At 42.6% G+C, this 23,050-nt stretch overlaps 1 protein-coding gene across 1 annotated transcript in view; it reads left to right on the top strand.

Annotated features, from left to right (window-relative positions):
• The window catches only part of LOC115570046 (uncharacterized), a 62,612-nt gene extending 42,439 nt beyond the window's left edge, over positions 1-20,173 (top strand). Inside the window, exons 7-8 of the mRNA XM_030398297.1 lie at positions 4,422-4,444; positions 12,448-20,173. Of these exons, the coding sequence (XP_030254157.1) occupies positions 17,075-18,415 (1,341 nt within the window). The 5' untranslated portion in view covers positions 4,422-4,444; positions 12,448-17,074 and the 3' untranslated portion in view covers positions 18,416-20,173. The remainder of the gene's footprint in view (positions 1-4,421; positions 4,445-12,447) is intronic.
• Positions 20,174-23,050: the final 2,877 nt, after the last annotated feature.

Here is a 23,050-nt window from a genome sequence, read left to right as displayed (position 1 = left end):
GGTTTGACGTGCCATGGCAGAGTGTGGTGGTGTGATTTTAAATGTCAGAGTTTGGGGGTGTGACGTGACATGCCAGAGTGTGGTGGTGTGACATGACATGGCAGAATGTGCTGGTTTGACGGGACATGCCAGAGTATGATGGTGTGACATGACATGCCAGAGTGTGGTGGTGTGATTTGACATGCCATATTGTAGTGGTGTGACGTGACATGCAAGAGTGTGGTGGTGGTGTGACGTGACATGGCAAACAGCAGAGCAGCAGTATAGGGTGAAGGTGGCAAGTGCGAGTGCAGGTGATTGTCTCTTGTTCATGGTGGGGATGCTTGGGTGTGGCAGCATGGGGGGGAAAGTGTGTGTGACTGTGGGGGGGTGTGTGTGTTTGTATGCCCTTGTATGGCTGCAGGGGGAGATGGGTGTATGTGTATTGCTGTCGGGGGAAGTGTCTGTGTGTGAGTGTCTGAGGGGTGGTGAGGTGTGTGAGGGAGGCTGCAGGGGGTGATGGCTCTGACAGCTCTGGGGAAGAAGCTGTCCCTTAGTCTGTTTGTTGTAGTCCGTACTTTTCTGTACCGCTTGCCTGATGGTAGCGGTACAATCAGTTTGTGGTCCGGGTGGCTGGGGTCCGTGGCGATGGATCTGGCCCTCTTCGTGACCCGGCCTGCATATACAGAGTCCAGGTCTGGAAGGGGGCAGCCCACAATGCCCTGAGCAGTTCTTACCACCCGTGCCAGTTGTTTCCTCTCCAGTGCTGTGCAGCTGCCATACCACACTGTCACACTGAGGCAGAGGATGCTTTCAATGGTGGCCCTGTAGAAGTTAACGAGCAGCCGAGAGGAGAGTCCAGCATGTTTTAGCTTCCTGAGGAAGAAGAGTCTTTGTTGTGCCTTCTTCACCAGGTGGGAGGTGTTTGTGGACCAAGAGGGGTCAAATGTGATGTGGAGGCCCAGAAACTTGATGTTGTCCACATGCTCCACCACTTCTCCTTCTATGAGAAGGGGGGCGTGATCAGTCTTCCTGGACCTCCTGAAGTCCACAATGACCCCCTTGGTCTTCCCTGTGTTCGGCACCAGGTTGTTGGCTGAACACCACTGAGTGAGGTGCTGGGTCTCCTCTCTGTAGTGGGTCTCGTTGTCGTCCAAGATGAGACCCTCTACTGTAGTGTCGTCCGCGAACTTCACAACTGAGTTTGTGGGGTGGATGGCAGTGCAGTCGTGTGTAAACAGGGTGAAGAGGGCTGGGCTGAGCACACAACTGCTCTCTGTGTTGAGGACCAGAGAGGACGATGTCATGTCCCCTATTCTCACCACCTGTGGCCTGTTGGTGAGGAAGTCTCTGATCCAGTGGCAAAGAGACGCAGGCAGACCCACCTCACGTAGCTTCAGCGCCAGCTTGTCTGGGATGACGGTGTTAAAAGCTGAGCTGAAGTCCACGAATAGCATCCTGACGTAGGTGTTGGGATGCTGCAGGTGAGTCAGGGCTGTGTGCAGGGTGATGGAGGCAGCATCCTCTGTTGACCGGTTCCCTCTGTATGCAAACTGAAGGCTGTCCAGGTCGGCAGGGATGATGTCTCTGATGTGCCTCAGATGGATCCGCTCGAAGCACTTCATGATTACCGGGGTCAGAGCGATCGGCCAGTAATCATTCAGGCAGGTGATGGATGTCTTCTTGGGTACCAGTGTGATGATGGAGGACTTGAGGCACACAGGAACCATAGCCAGCTGCAGGGACAGGTTGAAAATGTCCAGGAACACTCCTGCCAGCTGGTCAGCACACGTTCTCAGAGCCTGGCCTGACACCTTATACGGGCCTGTGGCTTTCCGGGTGTTGATCCTCCTCAGGGTGGACTTCACCTGGTGTTGCTGCAGGACGAGGGGCTGGTGCTGCTCTTCTGGCCGGGGGAGATGTGTGGCCTCTCTGCTGCTCGACGTGTCAAAGAGGGCAAAGAAGCTGTTTAGGGTGTCAGGCAGGGTGGGGTCGCGGCTGGCCAGCTGACTGCTGTGTTTGTAGTCCGTCATGGTCCTGATGCCTCTCCACATGTTCCGGGGGTTGTTGTCATTGAAGTGTTCTTCAATGCGCTGCTTGTACCGGAGCTTGGCCTGCTTAATTCCACGTCGCAGTTCTGACTGAGCCCTGCTGTAGGTCAGCCTATCTCCAGACCTGTAGGCGGCATCACAGGCTTTCAGCAGTCAAACCATGGTTTCTGGTTAGGAAACTCTTTGATGGTCTTCACGGGGAGGACAGCATCAGTGCAGAACTGGATGTAGGGCAGTACAGAGGACGTGTTCTCCTCCAGGTCTGCCCCTTCCCCGAACACGCTCCAGTCTGTGTGCTTGAAGCAGTCCTAGAGAGCAGAGGAGGCCTCCTCAGTCCAGACCTGTACTGCCCTGATGTTCGGTTTGGTTCTGCAGGCCAGAGTCTTGTAGGCAGGGATCAGCTCCACAGAGATGTGGTCTGACATGCCCAGGTGTGGAGCCGCTGCAGCCTTGTAAGCTCCATGAATATTGCTGTACACTTGGTCCAGGGTGTTATTGTCTCTAGTTGGAAAGTTTATGTATTTGTTGAATTTGGGAAACACAGCCTTCAGTTCAACATGGTTGAAGTCTCCCGCCACAATCACAGCCGCCTCCGGGTTGGCGTTCATCTGCCCGCTGGTCAGGCAGTATACCTCCTCCAATGCTAACTTAGCATTAGCCCGCGGTGGTATGTACTATGTAGACGGCTACAATCACAATAGACGAGAGTTCTTTCACCAGCTTGAAGGGTCTGCATTTTACCGCCAGATATTCCAAATCAGGAGAGCAGAATGTGCCGACGGTGTGTGTGGTTGTACACCAGGCATTGTGCACATACAGCGCCACACCACCACCTCTGCTCTTACCTGAAGCCGCAGTCCTGTCCGCCCCGGAACAGAGAGCGCCCCGTTAACTCCACCGCTGCATCCGGGATATTGTCGTCCAGCCAGGTTTCTGTGACAGCGGTGACACAGCTGTCCATTCGTCGAGAGACAATCCGTAGACGCACCTCGTCTAGTTCAAAACTACTGTACTGCGTCCAAGCTTCCAGTAGTGTGGTGAACGTAAACATAATAGAAAATAAATGAAAAAAACTTCTAAGGTTTATGTGAAGGGGTCTGCTGTGTCTGTCTGATTAACTAGAAATCTGTATCACAGAATAAAGCTAAACTAAACACAATCGATTGTGGATAATTACAGCTTTTATGTAATGATGGAGCTAAATAAATGTTTAAAAGGACAAAACATACATTAGATTTTGTTATTTGTTGTTATACAGGAAATTACAATTCATATCATATGGTGTGACAATCAAAACATATGGCATGACAAGCAGACATGTCACAGCATAACATTTCTCTTTGAGTAGGCTCACGAATAGACATCTGTATTAGTTTTCTGTATTTTTTTGAGAATTCTTGCATTTATTTTTCTTAGTTTTATTCAAGTTCGCACTTTGAGAAACAAGTGCCGGACAGTCACACCATATGAGTTTTGTTATGTTTGGTTGAAAATTCTAAAAAAAATTGAGTGATGAACTGTTTTAAAGTATGTTCACACAAAGCATAATGTTCTGCACAATATTGAGAAGATTTTTGGCAAATATATTTTTTATTCATACGTTTGACACTGAAGACAGCAAAACTGCCATGTCACGTCATCCACCAACATATACATGTATTTGTAACTAATTACAATATGTCTCAAGTTATTTCATCTGAGATATAATTACACTTTACCTCAACACGTTTCTTACCTATCTCTATCTTAAGTATACTTGTAAAATATCCGTAAACTTACAGTTTCCAATTAAAATCCAAATGATAGTTAACGTTAAACCTATTCATTTTAGATTTATAATTATAGGTGTTCTGTTCATGAATGTGGTTATGGTATTAATGTGGTAACCTTCAAGAGTACATTTTTTAGAAAAAATATTTCAGAACTGTAACCTAAAGTTAGTATAACGTTAGTTAGTAACATCCCTCAGTAACTTTGTCTACTGGGTTTTCTACTAAAATGTATAAGCTAACATTAGGGAATACGATAATTATAATGTAAACTTAGCCTAAATAATTTATTCACGATAACCAATGCCTGTCAGGCATTACAAAGCTGAGGTACAGTGACAACATTATCCCTTATAAAAGAGAAGTGACAATTAACTTTTATAGCTAACGTTAGCCTTTACAAGCAGAATAACCATTACAACATTCTAACTACTTAGTTAACCTGGCTAGCTTATACTTGCTTGTTAGCTAAGGTTACAGGAATTTTGTGTTAACATGAATTTATAAAGTACTTGTCCGTCACCAAATTAGCAAAATTAACGTGTTCTACATACCAATATTTTCATCTTCGTCATACTGAGGCCTCTGAAGCTTTCTCTTTGTTTCTCTTCTCTCTTTGCAGAAGGAAGGATTCCATGCTTGATGGTAGGCTGCCGTGCTCATCCTCCTCCTCCTCCTCCTCGCCCCTACTCTGTCTCTGGTTGAATAGGTTTAGGCATGAGTGCCTCTGATTGGTTAGGTTTACACATGACTCTGAAATTGCAGGTATTGTTACTGATACTTGCACAGGTTCAGAAGTAGATTAGCAAACCCAACATTTAGACACGACTCTGGAAAGTAAAATATTGTTTTTAAGTCCGGGAAAGCCAACTACAAGGAGGACGTCCAAGTGAATTAAATGGTTACAGAAAAAAAAAAAAGCTTTTCAAAAAGAAAATTAGATGCAGGTGATGTCAAAACAAGATAAAGCTGAAGAAGAAACACAACTCATCAGATGTTTATATGTATGTATGTATGTATCATCCCTACTAACTTCCATGTGAACACCAAAAAAAACAATATTATTTTCAGTTTGTGTGTCCAATATACATTGCACTCAGTTATTGTTTTCTTCCTGACTTTATACAGCTATTTGTTTACGATATTCAATATTTTTGATATGTATGTCATGACTCCAGATTCATGTTCTTTGTGTCGTGTTCTTGTGCCTGGTTTTTTCTTGTGGCTTCTTGTATTTGATTTCCATGTCTTTGTATTGTGTCTTGTTGTGTCTTATGTTTTGATTTTCCATGCCCCACTGTGTCCTTTAAGTGTCTCCGATGTTCTTCCCTCTGTCTCCCTCTGTCTGTAGTATTTTTCCCTCCAGGTTTTTTCCTCTGTGCTCCTCCCCCTCGTTATCTCACCTGGCCTCCTCCCTCCTCTATCTCCTCACCTGTTCCTCGTCTTGTCGTTAGTGTCTGTGTATTTAGTCTGTAGACGTGTCTCAATTCAGGGTCTGCACACTTCAAGGACCCGCCCTTTGCGGTCTCACCAAGAGAGTGTACTTAGGTGCGCCCTGCAGGCCGCGTCAGCCTGTTGTGAAATGGGACAGTCTACCCTTTGCAGCATTTCCTGGTTGCGTCACCAGGTGTTCCCGCCTCTACTCGTACGTCACTATTTCTGCAGCCCAGGTCCTCGAAAGTGACAAGAAGAGTAAAATTTGACTGTCAGATCTGTTTGAACCTCAGGAATTCCTGATTTCCTTTTCAATCCTCCTGCGTGTGGAGGAAGAGGAGAAGCGGCTCTGGTTTATCTCCGGCTGAGAGGACCCTGGAGAGGTAAACCTGTTATTGAACCCACAGTAATGTTATCAAAATTATCATTATACGCTAGCTAACAATTTGGGGTAATTAACATACACATACATTATGTTAATGCTGACATATAAACTGCTGATCGCCACTTAGGGTTTTATTTAAATTTTAAAGGCGTTATTACTATTTAAAGTGTTTGGTAGATAGTTTTGTTTGTTGTAATGATTTATTAGTGTGAATGCTGAGTCAGCATTATTAGTGAGCTGTGCTTGCCAGCCCACTATGGACACCTCTATAGCAGAGCTATAGGTGTCCACTATTGTTATTGCTCGTGTCTCTTCTTATTATTAGTGTGAATGCTGCAAGCATTAATAACTATAACAGTTTTCCCAAAAATCGCAGGAGTTTGGGAGGCATTTTCCCATTCATTCCTTATGGGGACATTTTCGTCTTTGTTTCTGCTCCTGATGCAGCATGTCTGCAGCCATTTTAAGCTCTTTCGGCCTTTAACTTCTTTCCTTTCAGCCTTTTTTCACCTTTTTAACCTCTTTCTGCCCTCTTACTCTACAACTTTTTGGCCTTTTCAGTCTTTTTTTTCACCTTTTTAAGATCTTTCCGCCCTCTTACTCTACAGCTTTCTAGCCTTTTCAGACATTCATTTTTCTGTATTTTCAGCTCCTTCAAACATTCAACTTCATGTTCAGCAGTTAAAATATTCAACTTTTTCAACTCTTTTAGCCCCCTTAAGTTTTTCTGCCCTGTCAGCTTTTTAAAATATTCTTCTTCCTGCCTTTTCAACTCCTTCAAACATTCCGCTTCATATTCAGCTATGAAAATGTTAAACTTTATGAACTCTTTTATTCCTCCAAAGCTTTTCTGCCTTTTCAGCTTTTTAAAATGGTCATCTTTCTTTTTAGCAACAGACACCATTCCAACTTTCTAATATATAAATATTTTGGTGATAACGGTTACAGTTTTTTTAAAAATCGCAGGGATTTTGGAGGCATTTTCCCATTCATTCTAATGGGGACATTTTAATCTTTGGCTCTGCTCCTGCCTAAATTTCCCCTCCAACTTTATAATATATAAATATTTTGGTGATAACGTTACAGTTTTTTCAAAAATCGCTGGGGTTTGGGAGGCATTTTCCCATTCATTCTAATGGGGACATTTTAATCTTTGGCTCTGCTCCTGCCTAAATTTCCCCTCCAACTTTATAATATATAAATATTTTGGTGATAACGTTACAGTTTTTTCAAAAATCGCTGGGGTTTGGGAGGCATTTTCCCATTCATTCTAATGTGGACATTTTAATCTTTGGTTCTGCTCCTGCTCCACCATGTGTGCAGCCATTTTAAGCTTTTTCTGCCTTTAACTTTTCTCCTTTTCAACCTTTTTTCACCTCTTCAGGCTCTTTCATCCCTCTTTCTCTACAGCTTTTCAGCCTTTTTAGATATTCATCTTTCTGCCTTTTCAGCTCCTTCAAACATTCAACTCTTCAGCAATCAAAATGTTCAACTTTTTAAAATCATTCAGCCCCCTTTCAGCCTTTTTTCACCCTTTTAAGCTCTTTCAGCCCTCTTACTTTACAGCTTTTCTGCCTTTTCAGTTTTTCAAAATAATCATCTTTCTGCTGTTTCAGCTTCCTCATACAGTCAGCTTCATGTTTACCTGGAGAAACTCTTCAGATATCAAACTCTTCACGTTTTCAATATTCATCCTTCTGCCTTTTCATTCATCCTTCTGCCCCATTCTTATGGGACATTTTCAACTTTAAGTCTGCAACTGCTCCAGCATATTTGCAGCCAGAGAAACTGTAAACCTTTTTAAGCTCTTTCCTGCCATCTTAATTTTCAGCTTTTAAGCCTTTTCAGCTTATTTAATATCCCGGTTTCAGGCCTTTTCTACCCTTTCAATTATTCAGATTTATGTTCAACTCTAGAAATGTTAAACTTTTAAAGCCTATTCAGCCAATTACTTTTCAGCCTTTCTGCCTTTTCAGCTTTTTCAAATGTTCAGCTTTATGTGCAGCTAGATAAACTGTTCAGCTATCAAAATGTTCACCTTTTAAAGCTTTTCCTGCGGTCTTACTTTTCAGCTTTTTCAGCTTTTCAGATATTCAGCTTTCAAGTCTTTTCAGCTTTTTCAAATAGTCATCTTTCTGCCTTTTCAGCTTGTTCATACATTCAGCTTTATATTCAGCTGGAGAAACTGTCCAGCTATCAAACTCCTCACCTTTTGAAGGTCTTTCAGCCCTCTTACTTTTCAGCTTTTTCAAATATTCATCTTTATGTTCAACTAGAGAGATTGTTGAGCTATGAAAATGTTCAAATTTGTGAGCCCATTCAGCCTATTTCTTTTCAGCCTTTGTGCCTTTTCAGCTTTTGAAAAATTCAACATTTTCTGCAAATTCCCGCCCATTCAACCTTAGAGTTTTATGCATTTTCGGCAGTATATTCAGCAGATTTCCGAAATCACTTCAGCTTTTAGCATTCACACTGTATTTTCGTAGGAATTGCAAATGTTTCTAGTTATTATAATTGAAATTGCCTCTTTCTTAAAACATTCTTAATGACATGGCAGCTGTCGATCAAGTCAGAACTGCAGACCCAGTTGATGGACAATGTGGTGGACAGAGGAGACTGGACCCCCAAACACCCTGAGTACCGACCCAGATGATGTCCCACTGACACCATCCACTGCCCAGCAGCACTGCAGGGACTCCTGCTCAGCCTGTTACTGTCCATCATCTGTAACTGTTTTAATATTGTTTTCAATAATAATTGTTTTTGTTAATAGTGAATAATAATCTGTAAATAGTTATTTATGCTGTCATTTTGTAAATAGTTGTAAATGTTAAGACCTTAATAATAAAAGGAAACATTAAATCCCTTGTTGTCCCTTAAAAGTAGCACTTGATGCCGTTTGCTGTTATAAATTGTACTTAAGCTGTAAATACTGAATGGAATAGACAACATGTAACAATAGAACAATATTTTATTTCATGAATTATATAAAATGAACAACTATGAACAAATAATATAAAAAGAACCCATACATTAACTAAATAACAACAGCTATAATGTAAGGATTGTCCTCTGGAGCAGAGAAGAGCCTCTCCATCCTCTCTGCAGCCTCATGTCCTCCTTCATCCTCCCTCCTCCTCTTCCTCCTCTCTGTTTGCTCCCTAAAACACAATGAAATGTAAAAGACGTTTTGTGTTACGTCAACAGACAAAAGAGATCTAATACAGCAAAAAATATATAATCATCATCGAGGATAATAATATCCTAATTATCGAGGATAATCCTAAACTTAGCTCTTTATTCAGTTCTAACGTTTAACTAGACTTTACAGTGTTATGGTCTGAAATAAAGCAGCCTGATCTAAATCTGTTCATCTTGGTCCATTTATGTACATGAAGTAAAAATAGTCTATAACATCTCCACAGTCACAATAAGATATAAAATACAAGTCAACCTCTGAACGTCTTACGTTTGAAAGTGAAGGCTTTTAAGGCTTTACTTCCAAAGGGATCAAGCTGAGCATTACCAACGTATTTTAACTGAAATGTGGAGGTTTTAATGTCCCTTGAAGTTTAACATATCTGGCGTTGGATGTTCAAAGGAGTAAAAACCAAGTATAAACCCAATACTTACGAGATCTGCGCCACTTGAGATCGCCATTATTTATTTATTTCTTCTCTTCGGGCGCGCGATGAATCTTGGGATATGCCGGACCACGAAGTGTAGTAGCGGTGAACACTCGAAAAACAGGTAAAAGGAGTGCGCATTTGTGGGGTGCATTATGAGAACACTTCGAATTGGGACACCCTTCGCCGCGGTATAATGACATAATTGCACTTCAAATGCGCACTCGAAGTGTGCAGACCCTGAATTGAGACACAGCTTGTGTCTGCCCTGCACTCCTTGTCCGTTCATTGCATCTGTTTGCATTTGCCTTTGTTCATGCTCCTCCCTCGTGGTATGTCTTGGTTTTGAGTTTTGCTTTTTTGATTTGAACTTTGCTTCTTGGTTGTACTTTGTCTTGCTGGTTCTTTGCTACATTGCCTTATGTCCCCCTTTGACTGTTTTTGTACCTGGCTCCCTTGGTTTTTGCATTCAACTTTAAATAAAGCTCGCTTTTTGTTTCCCCTATATCCTTGTCCTGTGAGTAACTGCATTTGGGTCCACAGCCACTGGAGACAACTGCTATTGCAGGGGTGGACTGGTTATCGGGATTACCACGATTTTTCCAGGCGGACCGATCAATAATGGGCCGGTGGACGGCCGTTTTTTATTTTATTTTTATTTATTTATTCCTGCTCGACTAGACGTTTCTCTGTCGACCCCAAAAGAGTGAGAGATTGGCGAAAAAGTCAAATGGAGCTTCAGCGTCTGTCTGAGGAGGACAGCAACAGGGCCAGGCTGCCTGCTGGAGGAAGGAAGAAGGCTAGTGAGGAGCTGGAGATAAACATGCGGGGATGAGTTATCAGCAAACGAGCACGCCACGAGAGAGTGTCCCGCAAAATGATTGATGGCGAAACAAATGTAGGCCACCATGAGTGACGGCCGAGATGAGGAGTTTCCTCAGCCGCAACAACTTCACTTGCAAAGTTTCTGACATTTTCATCCCAGATTTTTGAGAGAAAGGAATTAAATGCCTGTCCCACATTGCCACCTGGTCCCAAATAAACGCCTGATCTGTTAAGTGATTGAAACAAATAAACGCCCCGACTATTATGTGGCATTTCACGGTATGTGACTCTCCCGGCCTAGGGAGAGAGACATGCGTCACAGTGCTCAGCTGCAGACACATCAGAGAGGTGATGAGACGCAACTCATCATGACTGACAGGCATCACGGCTACTCAGCGTTACCTTACCGACCCGCCCCTAGATATCTCATTCACAAAAACAGGGCCTGTGGCAATTCTGGACAGCTGTTTTTTTTTGTTTTTGTTTTTTCTTCCTTCATGGGCCCCTGACGGCGTCTGGGCCCTGGTGCAGCTGCACGGTTGCACCGCCGATACTTGCGCCACAGGTTGCCAACCTCTATAGCTTGGACTCTCAGTCAGTGGCTAGCCACCAGCCTGTTAGCCTTTGGTCTGCCTCAGAGCCTGCCCGATCTAAAATGTTTCCTTTCTTGGGAACCCGCCTTGCCTACAAAGTGCCCCCACCAAGAAAGCGACGAGCCCGTCTGCGTTCTGGCTCCCTGAAGTCAGGCTCTGGAGCCCCAGCCCATGCCTCAGCCACAGCCAAGGGACCAGCCCAAACCCATGCCTCAGCTCCGGCCTTAGCCCATGTCTCAGCCACAGCCCAGCTACCAGCCCATGCCTCAGCTTGAGCCCCAGGTCCAGTGTCGGCTGCCCAGCCAACGCCTGCTGGTTCATCCCCTTTAATGGCATGGCTGACAACTGTTCCTGCTGCTTCGTCAGCGGCCCAGTCGACACCTGCCAGTGGTCCTCAGTCGGCGGCCCGGTTGACACCTGCCAGTGGTCCTCAGTCGGCGGCCCGGTCGACACCTGCCAGTGGTCCTGAGCCGGCGGTCCAGACGGCGCCTATCCCTGCTATTCTGTGCCTGCTCCTTGGTCGGAGGCCCGGCTGAGTCCTGTGCCTGCTCCTCCGTCGGAGGTCCGCCCGATACCTGCCAGTATTGGGGGGGGTACTGTCATGACTCCACATTCATGTTCTTCGTGTTGTGTTCTTGTGCCTGGTTTTGTCTTGTGGTTTCTTGTATTTGATTTCCATGTCTTTGTATCGTGTCTTATGTTTTGATTTTCCATGCCCCACTGTGTACTGTAAGTGTCTCCTATGTTCTTCCCTCTGTCTCCCTCTGTCTGTAGTATTTTCCCCTCTATGTTTTTTCCTCTGTGCTCCTGCCCCTCGTTACCTCAACTGGCCTCCTTCCTCCTGTATCTCCTCACCTGTTCCTCGTCTTGTCGTTGGTGTCTGTGTATTTAGTCTGTGACTGCCCTGCACTCCTTGTCCGTTCATTGCATCTGTTTGCATTTGCCTTTGTTCATGCTCCTGTTCATGCTCCTGCCTGTTTCCGGTCCCCTTGTGGTATGTCTTGGTTTTGAGTTTTGCTTTTTTGATTTGAACTTTGCTTCTTAGTTGTACTTTATCTTGCTTATTTTTTGCTACTTTGCCTTTTGTCCCTCTTTTGACTGTTTTTGTACCTGGCTCACTTGGTTTTTGCATTCAGCCTTACATAAAGCTCGCTTTCCAACTCCTATCTCTTAAGCCTTTTTAGTTTCCCTCCCTTTACCCTTGATGTGACAATGTGTTATGTTTGCTATGTTTGTATGTTTTTTAAAATGTATTTATGGTGTTGTAATGTTGCTGTATTAAAATGTTGGGGACTAGCTAAAGTTAATGGTTACATGGCAAGGCAAACTGTGTGTGTGTGTGTCTGTCTGTCTGTCCCTCCGTCCCCCCCCCCCCCCCCCCCCTCGCCTCCCCTCGACCTCGCAGCTCCTAAAATACAAAATCAATGTTATTGTGACAATAACAAAGTACATTTGTTTAGACTCAAGGTTAAGGCTACAGTATCTGGGTTTTCCAGTGCTGCAGACTACTTACGACAAATGTGATCTCAGCCCCATCTTCTTACATGCAATCTTGTTTAGAGTTCTTAGTATTTAATATTCCCTTTTAACTTGAGATGCCTCCAAACCCTGCTTTCCCCCAAGGTATCAGATCTCTTTGTTTGCTACCCATTTGTGTATTTTAATGTCTAGACCTTGTAATTGCATTTCAAGTTTCGGAGACACCCAACCTCTCCTTTCTCATGATATACTCAAATCCTTTTGTATTTTAAATTGTGTTGATTAGACCTCTCAATCACACTCCAGGATGTCAGTGCTGATACCTGTGAAAGACAAGAGTGTGAAAAGACATTCTGAGTAGGGGGCCGACCCCACAGCAGACAAAGGATGTAAAACACACCAAAGGGGTGGGTTTTTCCTCAGGCATAAATGTTCAAGTTTCCTGATGTTCAGGGTCTTTTTTCATTTTGAACCGCTCGCATGTTGATTGACCTTTTCTTTGCAAAGAAAATAAAACTTTGTCGGCCGGGAAAAAGTCTCTATTCCACAACAATTTGGTGTCAGAAGTGGGATTCCTCAGGTGATCGTCTGGGACGAAACGCAGACAGTGACAAGCCTTCCTGGAAGAGAAAAGCTTTCCAGCCTCCAACCTCAATAATCTCTTCTGAGAAGGGAGGACTGACTGCAGACGCCCCGGATTGTCACTGCTGGAATTCTGCGAACAATAAGTCAGCGAAATCTATCTGGTGAGCATTGAAATATTGACATTCTAACTCCTTTTCTCTTAAAATTTTGGATTTAATTTGACATAATATTTCTAATTTTAGTTTTATCCACAATTGTGTCTGAGTCTATGACTCAGGGATCAAAGTTTATATACTTTGGGTTTCGCTTTTATCACTTGTGCGGGTTATATTAATATTTTATTATACTGATATATGTAACGAAGTGGTCCTTACGGAGACGTCTGTATTGAAATTGCCGTGCACGACCTCCACAGCTGGATGGGGAGTAAAGGCTCTGTTGAGACGGGACCTCCAGAGGGTGCAATTGTGGATATAATGAGAAAGAAATATGGGGATAAAACTCTAAAATATTTAAATGTCTGGACAGCTGAGTTTGGATTCCCAATAGGGGGATCTCTCAGTTTAAAAACTATATAAGTATTAGAGGAAAAACTAAAGAAAATAGAACTAGACATGAGAAGGAAAAAGAAATTATCTGTAAAAAAATTGGAAACTATAGAAGATCAAAGAGAATGTTTACAGATTTGGAAAACGGAAGCAGATGCAAGAAATAGGAGAATAATGCAGAAACAACTTCCTTTGCCACACGAAAGAACTGAAACCAATGAAAAGCAAGATTTACACACACAAAGAACATCAGACTTGCAGGTTTCTTCCTCTTTGTTTCCACAGTTGGCGGCTTTGAAGCTGGACCCAGACCTCGACAACAACCCACCCTCCCATCCTTCAGCTCCACCACCATACAGCTCTACAACAACCGACGAGAGAAGAGGAACAGATCCCTTCAGCATGACACAACAAACAAGTTCGGGAGCAGCTCATCCTGATGTGCCTGTTCAAACAAAAAATTCTTCAGACAAACCACCTTCTCCAATCGCACATAGACTACGTCATCCGAATCAAGATGCAGCCTTCAACATGCCTATGGTTGAAGTTTCTGGACCAGAAGGTGCAACATTGGTTTTCCGTGCATGGACTTCTGCTGACATCACAGCAGCCTCTCAACATCTGCTCAATCCTACAGCATCCGGTAAAGTATTTGCTAAAAAGACTCCTAATCACCAAAATGAAACCAACGGATTGGCAAAAGATATCTGGAAAATTCCCAAATGCAGATATCCGCTGCAAACACATCACCTGGGAAGATGAGTCTAATGCCCATTATAGAAATATTGTCCAACTTCTCTGTGACACATTCATTCAAGCCTTCCCTGTAAAAATTAACATGGAGAAGATCACCGCATGCAAACAAAAAGATGATGAAAATCCTGACGAATACCTCACTCGCCTAACGGAAGTATTCAACACATATAGTGGCCTTACATGTGATGAATCAAGTAATACTCCAGATGTGTGGTAAATTCATCTCTGCAACTGTTTCTTAAACGGACTAAAACCAGACATTGCCTTAGCTGTTAAAAACTCCTGCATTGGTTGGAATGATGCACGCCTGTCAGAACTTCGCAGACATGCCACACATGCCTCTGACCAATTACTCCATAAGAAAAAGAAAAAAGAAGAGACAACTCAAAAGGAACTTCACATGGCAGCAATGACCATGTATAACACAGTCCGAGACTACAGGCAACCACACCGTGAACGCAGACAAAGAATACACACCCAAGACAACAACTGGAAAAACGATGCTAACAGATCTGCAAGAAAACATCCCAATGACGTCTGTTACCACTGTGGACAATCTGGACATTGGAAACGTGAATGTCCCATATCAAGATCATCAATCCCACAGACATCAGACTGACGGTGGTGGGGGGTTGTCGGCGAGCGATGGACTCCTGCTGATGAGCTCAACCAACATGTGAAACCAGAAGGAGGTACCGCACCACACTCACACACACATATTGAGCAGATTAACACACAATCTATTGGGAGCTCAGACACAATTGCTTTAACATATGTTCAATACACATCTGATCATTTCAAAAGGTTTCCCAAACATACATTGACTATTGCTGAACAAAATGTTGTATTCTTAGTTGATTCAGGAGCCACACATTCTGTGATAAGAGCTCTGGAACTCACTACAAAACCAAGACTGAGTGGAAAACATGTATATTCTGTTGGTTCATCAGGTCAAACATTCACAGAGAACATCACTGTCCCACTTAAATGTGAGGACGGACCACATACAAATTTCAAACATGCATTTTTACTCTCTGAAGTCTGTCCCATTAATCTCATGGGCAGAGATTTAATGTGCAAATTAGGCCTTTGCCTAATCTCAACCTCAGAAGGTGTGAAAGTTCACAGACTATCCGATTTGGAACCAAGTCTTTCACACTCCCTTGTTCACCAAAATTCAAATTTGCTCTATGCATATCAATAGAAATTGCAGTCTCTTCTGAATTAGTCACAGAAGCTAAAAAAACAGTTTTAACAACTGCAACTGATTTCATGACACCAGAGGATCTGCATTGTACCTCTCATGTGTCACCAGAACCTGATGAGCCATTTGAGGAAAGCTGGCTGAGAGAGAGATTTGACAAGCTTAAACTCTCACACATATATTTGACACAACACAGATGTGCTGTATCAATCTCTCTCACATCAGCTCAATCAAACATGTACACCATAACTGATTCAGTCCCACACATAACACTTGCAAAACACACATCAGATAACTGGGAAGATTTGGGCCCATTCATAAAATCATGTCAGCGCGCAGCCGATTGGCAAAAGACATGTGATCGATCTATTTTTTTTTCACCAACACTGCAGTGTTATTGTAAAGGTTTAACATCTGTTGTGCACACTACGAAAACAATCCAGCTGGTACCTGAAAGCACTTCTAAATCGTTTTCTTTTTTGTCTGAAGAACAAGCTGCAGCTATCACCGCCCTACAGGAAGTCCATAAGACACTGTGGGCTGTTAATAAGTATGATGTTGGCCTCATCAAAAACTGTGAACCTGTTGTCATAACTCCAAAATCTGACTTTAGACCTTGCAAGACTCAATATCCACTAAAACAAGAAGCCATCGATGGCATAACGCCAGTTTTTGAGTCCCTTAAAGCAGCAGGAGTAATTATCCCCTGTGATGACTCTCCAGTGCGCACACCTTTGTTCCCTGTCAAAAAAATCAGAGATAAGAATCAACCAACAGAATGGCGTTTTGTTCAAGATCTGCAAGCAGTTAATGCAGCAGTCCAACCCAGAGCTCCAAATGTTCCAAATCCTTACACCATCTTGTCTCAAGTTCCCCCAACTGCGAAATTCTTTTCAGTGGTGGATCTTTCTAATGCTTTCTTCAGTGTTCCAGTCCACCCAGAAAGTAAATTTTGGTTTGCTTTCAACTTCAATGGACAATGCTACACATTCACTCGCTTGTGTCAAGGATATTGTGAGAGTCCCACCATCTACAATGAAGCTCTCAAACAAAGTCTTGAATCTCTTGTTCTCTCTCCAGATAATGCTTTACTACAGTATGTTGACGACCTTATGATCTGCAGTCCAACCAAGGAACAATGCGAAGCCAACACAGTCAAACTCTTGAAACATCTGGCTAAAAGTGGTCACAAAGCCAGCTTGTCGAAACTACAATTTGTCCAGGAAAAAGTTTTTTTCTTAGTTGTCATCACTTCTGAAGGAAAAACTCTTTCACCAAACAGAGTAGATGCAATTCAGAATCTTCCAAAAAATCTTCACAAAAAAAAAAATGATGTCATTTCTTGGAATGTGCTCTTATTGTCGACAGTTCATTTTAAACTATGACATTCTTGAGGCTCCACTCGCCTCCCTCATTCATGGCAATAGTTTGCAGTCACAAGATAAGCTCACATGGACTCCTGAAGCAGAACAATCTTTCACCGAACTAAAACTTGCCTTACAGACCACTCCAACTTTGGGACTACCTGACCCTACCAGGCCGTCTACTCAAACAGTAGATGAAAAAAATGGATGCATGACTTCTGTTTTGTTACAGGATCACGGAAATAAACTACGTCCCGTAGCTTATTTTTCTTCAAAACTGGATCCTGTGGCTGCAGGCCTCCCAAGATGTCTCAGAGCTGTTGCTGCTGCAGAAAAGGCAGTTATGGCATCCAGAGACATTGTGGGTTACTCTGATGTAACCCTCCTGGTCCCACATGCTGTGTCCATGATTTTACTTGAACAAAAAACACCTCTCCACAGCAAGATGGCTCAGATATAACACTGTGCTTTTAGAAATGTCTAACATCACTGTTAAAAGATGCAATGTTTTAAACCCTGCCACTCTCCTCCCTGCGCCCGACGACGGACAGGAACATAATTGTGTTGCTGTCCTCCAACAGGTTTGCACTCCAAGACCAGATCTACAAGAAACTCCATTAATTAACCCTGATTTGGTTGTTTTTGTAGATGGATCTGCCTCACGTGACCCACAAACCGGTTGCAACAGAGTAGGATTTGCTGTTGTCACTAACCATGAAACTCTTGTCTCAGATTCACTCCCTTCCCACTACTCTGCACAAGCGGCAGAACTGATAGCATTGACAGAGGCATGCAAACTGGCAAGCAAAAAAAACGTAGCTATTTACACTGACTCCAGATATGCATTTGGTGTTGTACACGATTTTGGCACTCTGTGGAAACACAGACAATTCTTAAAATCTGACGGAAAACCCATTCTCAATCATGACAAAGTTGCAGCTCTTCTAGATGCCATTTTGCTCCCAACCTCAATTGCTGTTTGTAAATGTCTTGCTCATACTAACAACTCTGACCCTATCTCCCTAGGAAACGCAAGAGCTGATGTGGCTGCAAAAAGAGCAGCACTCCAACCCATTATCCTTAATCCTTTGTTTGTTTCAACTCCAGCCTCCATACCCAGCTCCCTCGAAGCATTACAGACCTTTGCCACACCAGAAGAAAAATCGCTGTGGAAACGATGCGGTGCCACACAGAAAGAAGCAGTGTGGCAAGGGCCCGATAACAAACCATGTCTACCTAAACATTTCTTTCCTCACTTTGCAAAGTTGACACATGGATTGGACCAGTTGTCAAAAGGGGGGATGTTGGATACCATAACCCGACATTGGTTCACCAAAGGTTTTTCAGCCTATGCGCAGAAGTTTTGTCAATCATGTATGGTTTGTGCAACACACAATACAGGTAAAACCAAAACAATCACACACGCCGCTCATCCACCACCAAATAGACCATTTGAACATTTGATGATGGATTTCATAGAACTGTCACCAGCAGAAGGGAAGAAGTACTGCTTAGTGATGGTTGACATGTGGTCAAAATGGGTTGAAGTATTTCCAGCAAAACACCAAAACAGTCAACAAAGCTTTTGCTACCACTTAACAGAAATCATTCCTAGATGGGGAATGCCAACCAAACTGAGTAGCGATAATGGTACACACTTTGTCAATTCTGCAATCACCCAAATCAGTGAATTTCTTGCCATTGACCTTAGACAACATTGTGCATACCATCCTGCCAGTGGAGGTGCTGTTGAACGAGAAAATGGTACTCTGAAATCCAAATTAGCAAAATGTTGTGAGGAAACGGGACTGCCATGAACAAAAGCTCTGCCTATTGTCCTAACACACATGAGAATGAGGAAAAGATCCAGAGCAAACATGAGTCCTTTTGAAATTCTTTTCGGCAGACCTCCATCTTTGGGAGTGGAGCCTGTATCCAGGCCACTCCCCTTCACTGGCCTATGTGAAGATGATATGTTACAATATTGCAAAAACTTATCTTTCACTCTCTCTCAAGTCTCTCAGCAGGTGAAGTCAGCCCTTCCACCGCCAGCTTCCATATCGCTCCATGACTTCCAGCCTGCTGACTGGGTGGTGATAAAGGACCTGAGAAGGAAACATTGGCATTCCAAACACTGGCGAGGTCCATTCCAAGTACTCCTGACAACACCGCTGTGAAGATTGCTGAAAGAACAACGTGGATACACGCCAGCCACTGCAGGAAGGTCCCCGACCCAACAGAGGGACTCAGCTGCCAACCCAAACGACACGAGAACGAACAATGTGAGGACAACACGAGGGATAACTCCGTGAATTCAACAAACACCAATTAGACACACAGAACCCTTTTCTTCTAACTACATCATGCACCACCTGATCCTGTTCCTTTCATGGTCAGTGATGCTGACAGAAGCTTACACCTACAAACCCGCCAAGACTGTCACTCTGACCAAAGGACAAAATACAACATTCACCTGCACTGCTTATCCTGAAATTTGGCGATCAGGACAAGTTCATGCATATTATGCCAATTATGAAAAATATTTATGCAGAGACCCTTGTAGCCCGCGTGATTGGCATCTGGTGGTAACTGCCACCAATGAAAACCTTGCTTCAAACAGAGACCCCCGCTTCACAATAACGAAAATACCGCGCTCCAACGGAGTCCAAATCACCATCTCTGATGTCAAAACCACTGATGGGGGCACATATTGGTGTGGAATTGAATATCCAAACACTGATATGTACAGACAACTCAGAGTCCTAGTCAATGAGCCACCACACTCATATGACACCTCACTTAACATACTGTCAGATGTTAAGATGACTCCAGCGACCTCTGAGACAGACAATTATCATCTGGATAATTTAAGCATCACTGACTCCAAAGATGACACAGTGCAACAAGCCCTCAGACAATGCAACGGCAACAGCGCATGTGCCCTAGCTCTTTTACACAAAAAAGAGTTGAAAATTCCTGGTGACTGTTGGGTTTGTCAGGCTCTAACAGCCAGATGGCAAGCAAAACCCCTTACAGCAAATGTTGTGCTACAGGGTCACATGAAAGAATCCTGGGGCAAAGAAAAGCATGTTGTGATTAACGAATAATCAAAAGGGGGAAGTGTAGTGGTAAATTTTAATATTCCCTTTTTACTTGAGATGCCTCCACACCCTGCTTTCCCCCAAGGTATCAGATATCTTTGTTTGCTACCCATTTGTGTATTTTAATGTCTAGACCTTGTAATTGCATTTCAAGTTTCGGAGACACCCAACCTCTCACTTTCTCATGATATACTCAAACCCTTTTGTATTTTAAATTGTGTTGATTAGACCTCTCAATCACACTCCAGGATGTCGGTGCTGATACCTGTGAAAGACAAGAGTGTGAAAAGACATTCTGAGTAGGGGGCCGACCCCACAACAGACAAAGGATGTAAAACACACCCAAGGGGTGGGTTTTTCCTCAGGCATAAATGTTCAAGTTTCCTGATGTTCAGGGTCTTTTTTCATTTTGAACCGCTCGCATGTTGATTGACCTTTTCTTTGCAAAGAAAATAAAACTTTGTCGGCCGGCAAGAAGTCTCTATTTCATTCTTCACCAAGAGCAGAAAATTTCCACAACAGCATTTTTGACATGTCATGGCACAACACTGACAAGATGCGTTATTTATGTGAGAGATTATAATTTCAAGTTATCGAGTTTATAATTTTGAGTTTGCACAAAAATTTGAACTGTGTAGTACAAAGTGGTGAGTCTACAAAGTAAAACAGTTGTGGTCACATCACCTGGCAGCACAGACCAGCCATTACCAAACTCTGTGCCTGCTTGGAACAGTAGCATTTACGCAAACTCAAAAGAAATCTATCTAGATTTTGGTCCAAATTAGAATGTGTTGTAGTAGTGCGTGTGAAGAGTGATACTTGTTAATAGGAGGTGTGTTTTTAAAAAAACAAAAACAAAAAAAAAATTTGCTCAGCATTCTGGTAAAGACTAATAAAGTGCAGTACAAAGACGTTTATATTGCTTATTTTGACTGGACTGAACACCCTTTAAGTAATTCACCTGGCCAGTGATCAAAGTGGTAAATAAAAATGGTAAGCTTGTGGCACCAAGCTGTATCACTATTGCAGAATGATGCTAATGGTGAAGTGTTAAAGAGTTGACTTGTTATATTTACAGTATGGTCGTGGGAGAATATCTAACAGTTGGAGGTGCAAGAAGTGGGTTTTTGGAATGCTTGGAGTGAAAGGAAAACATCTAAGACCTACACTGAAGCTGGTGAAGAGGAGGACCCGCAATAATAGACTAACTAATATTTCACTCAAACATGCTTTTTCAAGTGAGATTCTACTCAAAATGTATCATCTTTACCTAATTACAATATTGAAAACATATTTTCAGTTGTTCCATCATTCGTTTCGGTCACAAGTCTTTCCTCTCAATTTTAAGGGGGATAGAAGCTTCTCTTTGCCCATGATAATAAAGAAAGTGGTATTTCTCTCAAAAGTCATTTCAAAGGAATTTCCATGCAGGATGTAAAGACTTTGACTACTTAAAGTGTTGCAAACGTGTTTTCAGTTGTTCCATCATTCATTTCAGTCAGAAGTCTTTCCTCTCAATTTTGAGGCTTTCAAAGTGGTAGAAGCTTGTTTTGCCCTTTATGATAGATTAAGTAATACTTCACTGAAAAATGCTTTTCAAGTGAGATTTTGTTCAAAATGTCTCAACTTCACCTAATTACAATATTGCAAACATGTTTTCAGTTGTTCCATCATTCGATTCAGTCAGAAGTCTTTCCTCTCCATTTTGAGGCTTTCAGGGCTATATAAGCCTGTTTTCATAGATTAAGTAATATTTCACTTACTGCTTTTTAAAGTGAGATTTCAGGTAGCTTGTTTGCATGTCAAATGTGACGCTTCACATTCAACAAACAAAAGCTCCTGACTGAAACGAATGACAGAACAACTCGAATTATGCTTGCCATGCTACAATTAGATAAAGTTCTTACATTTGGAGTAGAATCTGACTTGCAAAAGCAGTTTGGAAGCGAAATATTACATATTCCATCGTAAAGGCCCAAATCAGGCTCGCCTCGCTTTGGAAAGCTCATACTGACGGGCAAAGAGCTCTGACTGAAACAAATGACAGAGCAAGTGAAATCATGTCTGCAATGCCATAATTGTATGAATTTCAGACACTTTAAGCACAATCTGACTTGAAAAAGAAGCTCTCATTGAATTATAGCTCACTGCGGTGCATGTGGCTAGGAAAGGCTTTGACAGCTCTGAAAACCTCATTTTTGACAAACAAAGGTTCCTGACTGAAACAAATGACAGAACAACTCAAATCATGCTTGCCATTCTGCAATTAGATACAGTTCATACATTTGGAGAGGAATCAAACTTGAAAAAGCATTTTGGAGCGAAATGTTACATATTCCACTGTGAAGGCACAAAACAACCTTCTAGCCGTCTGAGGAGCTCAATATTGGCAGAAAATACTTCTGGCTAATTACTCAAAAAGTACACAGTAAAAGTACTTCATATCATGCATGCAAGTAGTCTAGGAAGTACTGAGTTCAGCAGTTTATGAATCATAGACTACTTTTGGAAAATAAGCTTTTTATTCCACATCAAAGTTGGGTGAAATGTCCTTAATCGTGTCCTCTGTTAAGGACTTTGACAGAGGATTACTCAAAAGGTACACAGTAAAAGTACATGATATTCAGCATGAAGGTATTCTGGGAGGTACTAAGTTCAGCAGTATATGAATCATACACTACTTATGGAAAATAACCTTTTTATTTAACGTCAAAGTTGGGTGAAATGTACTCAATCATGTCCTCTGTTAAGGACTTTGACAGAGGATTACTCAAAAAGTACACAGTAATTGTACTTGATATTCAGCATGAACGTAGTCTATGAAGTACTAAGTTCAGCAGTTTATGAATCATAGACTACTTATTGAAAATAACCTTTTTATTCCTCGTCAAAGTTGGGTGAAATGTCCTTATTCTCGTCCTCTGTAATGGAATTTGACAGAGGATTACTCAAAAAGTACACAGTAAAAGTACTTCATATTATGCATGCAAGTAGTCTATGAAGTACTGAGTTCAGTAGTTTATGAATCATGGACTACTTATGGAAAATAAGCTTTTTATTCCACGTCAAAGTTGGGTGAAATATCCTTACGTTTTTCCTTTCGTCCTTTACTTTGAAATCCGGACGCAAACCTCCGTGATACCTTCATTATATTACCGGGAATAATTACTGTAAAAGTATCTTAATTTTCACGGGTCTGACTGTATGACTTCAGTCTGCCCCACTGTCACTACCAGCAGCTCTTTAGAGCGGTGTCATTACGATTACCGTAAATGTTCGTATATTCGCGCACTAGAAAACAACGTGCGGCTGATTTGACCAAGCAAACGCGAACCACGGCTGGCTTGACCG

The sequence above is a fragment of the Sparus aurata genome, chromosome 19, assembly GCF_900880675.1.
Source record: "Sparus aurata chromosome 19, fSpaAur1.1, whole genome shotgun sequence".
In the NCBI taxonomy this organism is placed as follows: domain Eukaryota; kingdom Metazoa; phylum Chordata; class Actinopteri; order Spariformes; family Sparidae; genus Sparus; species Sparus aurata.
This window is presented reverse-complemented; position numbering and strand designations above follow the sequence as displayed.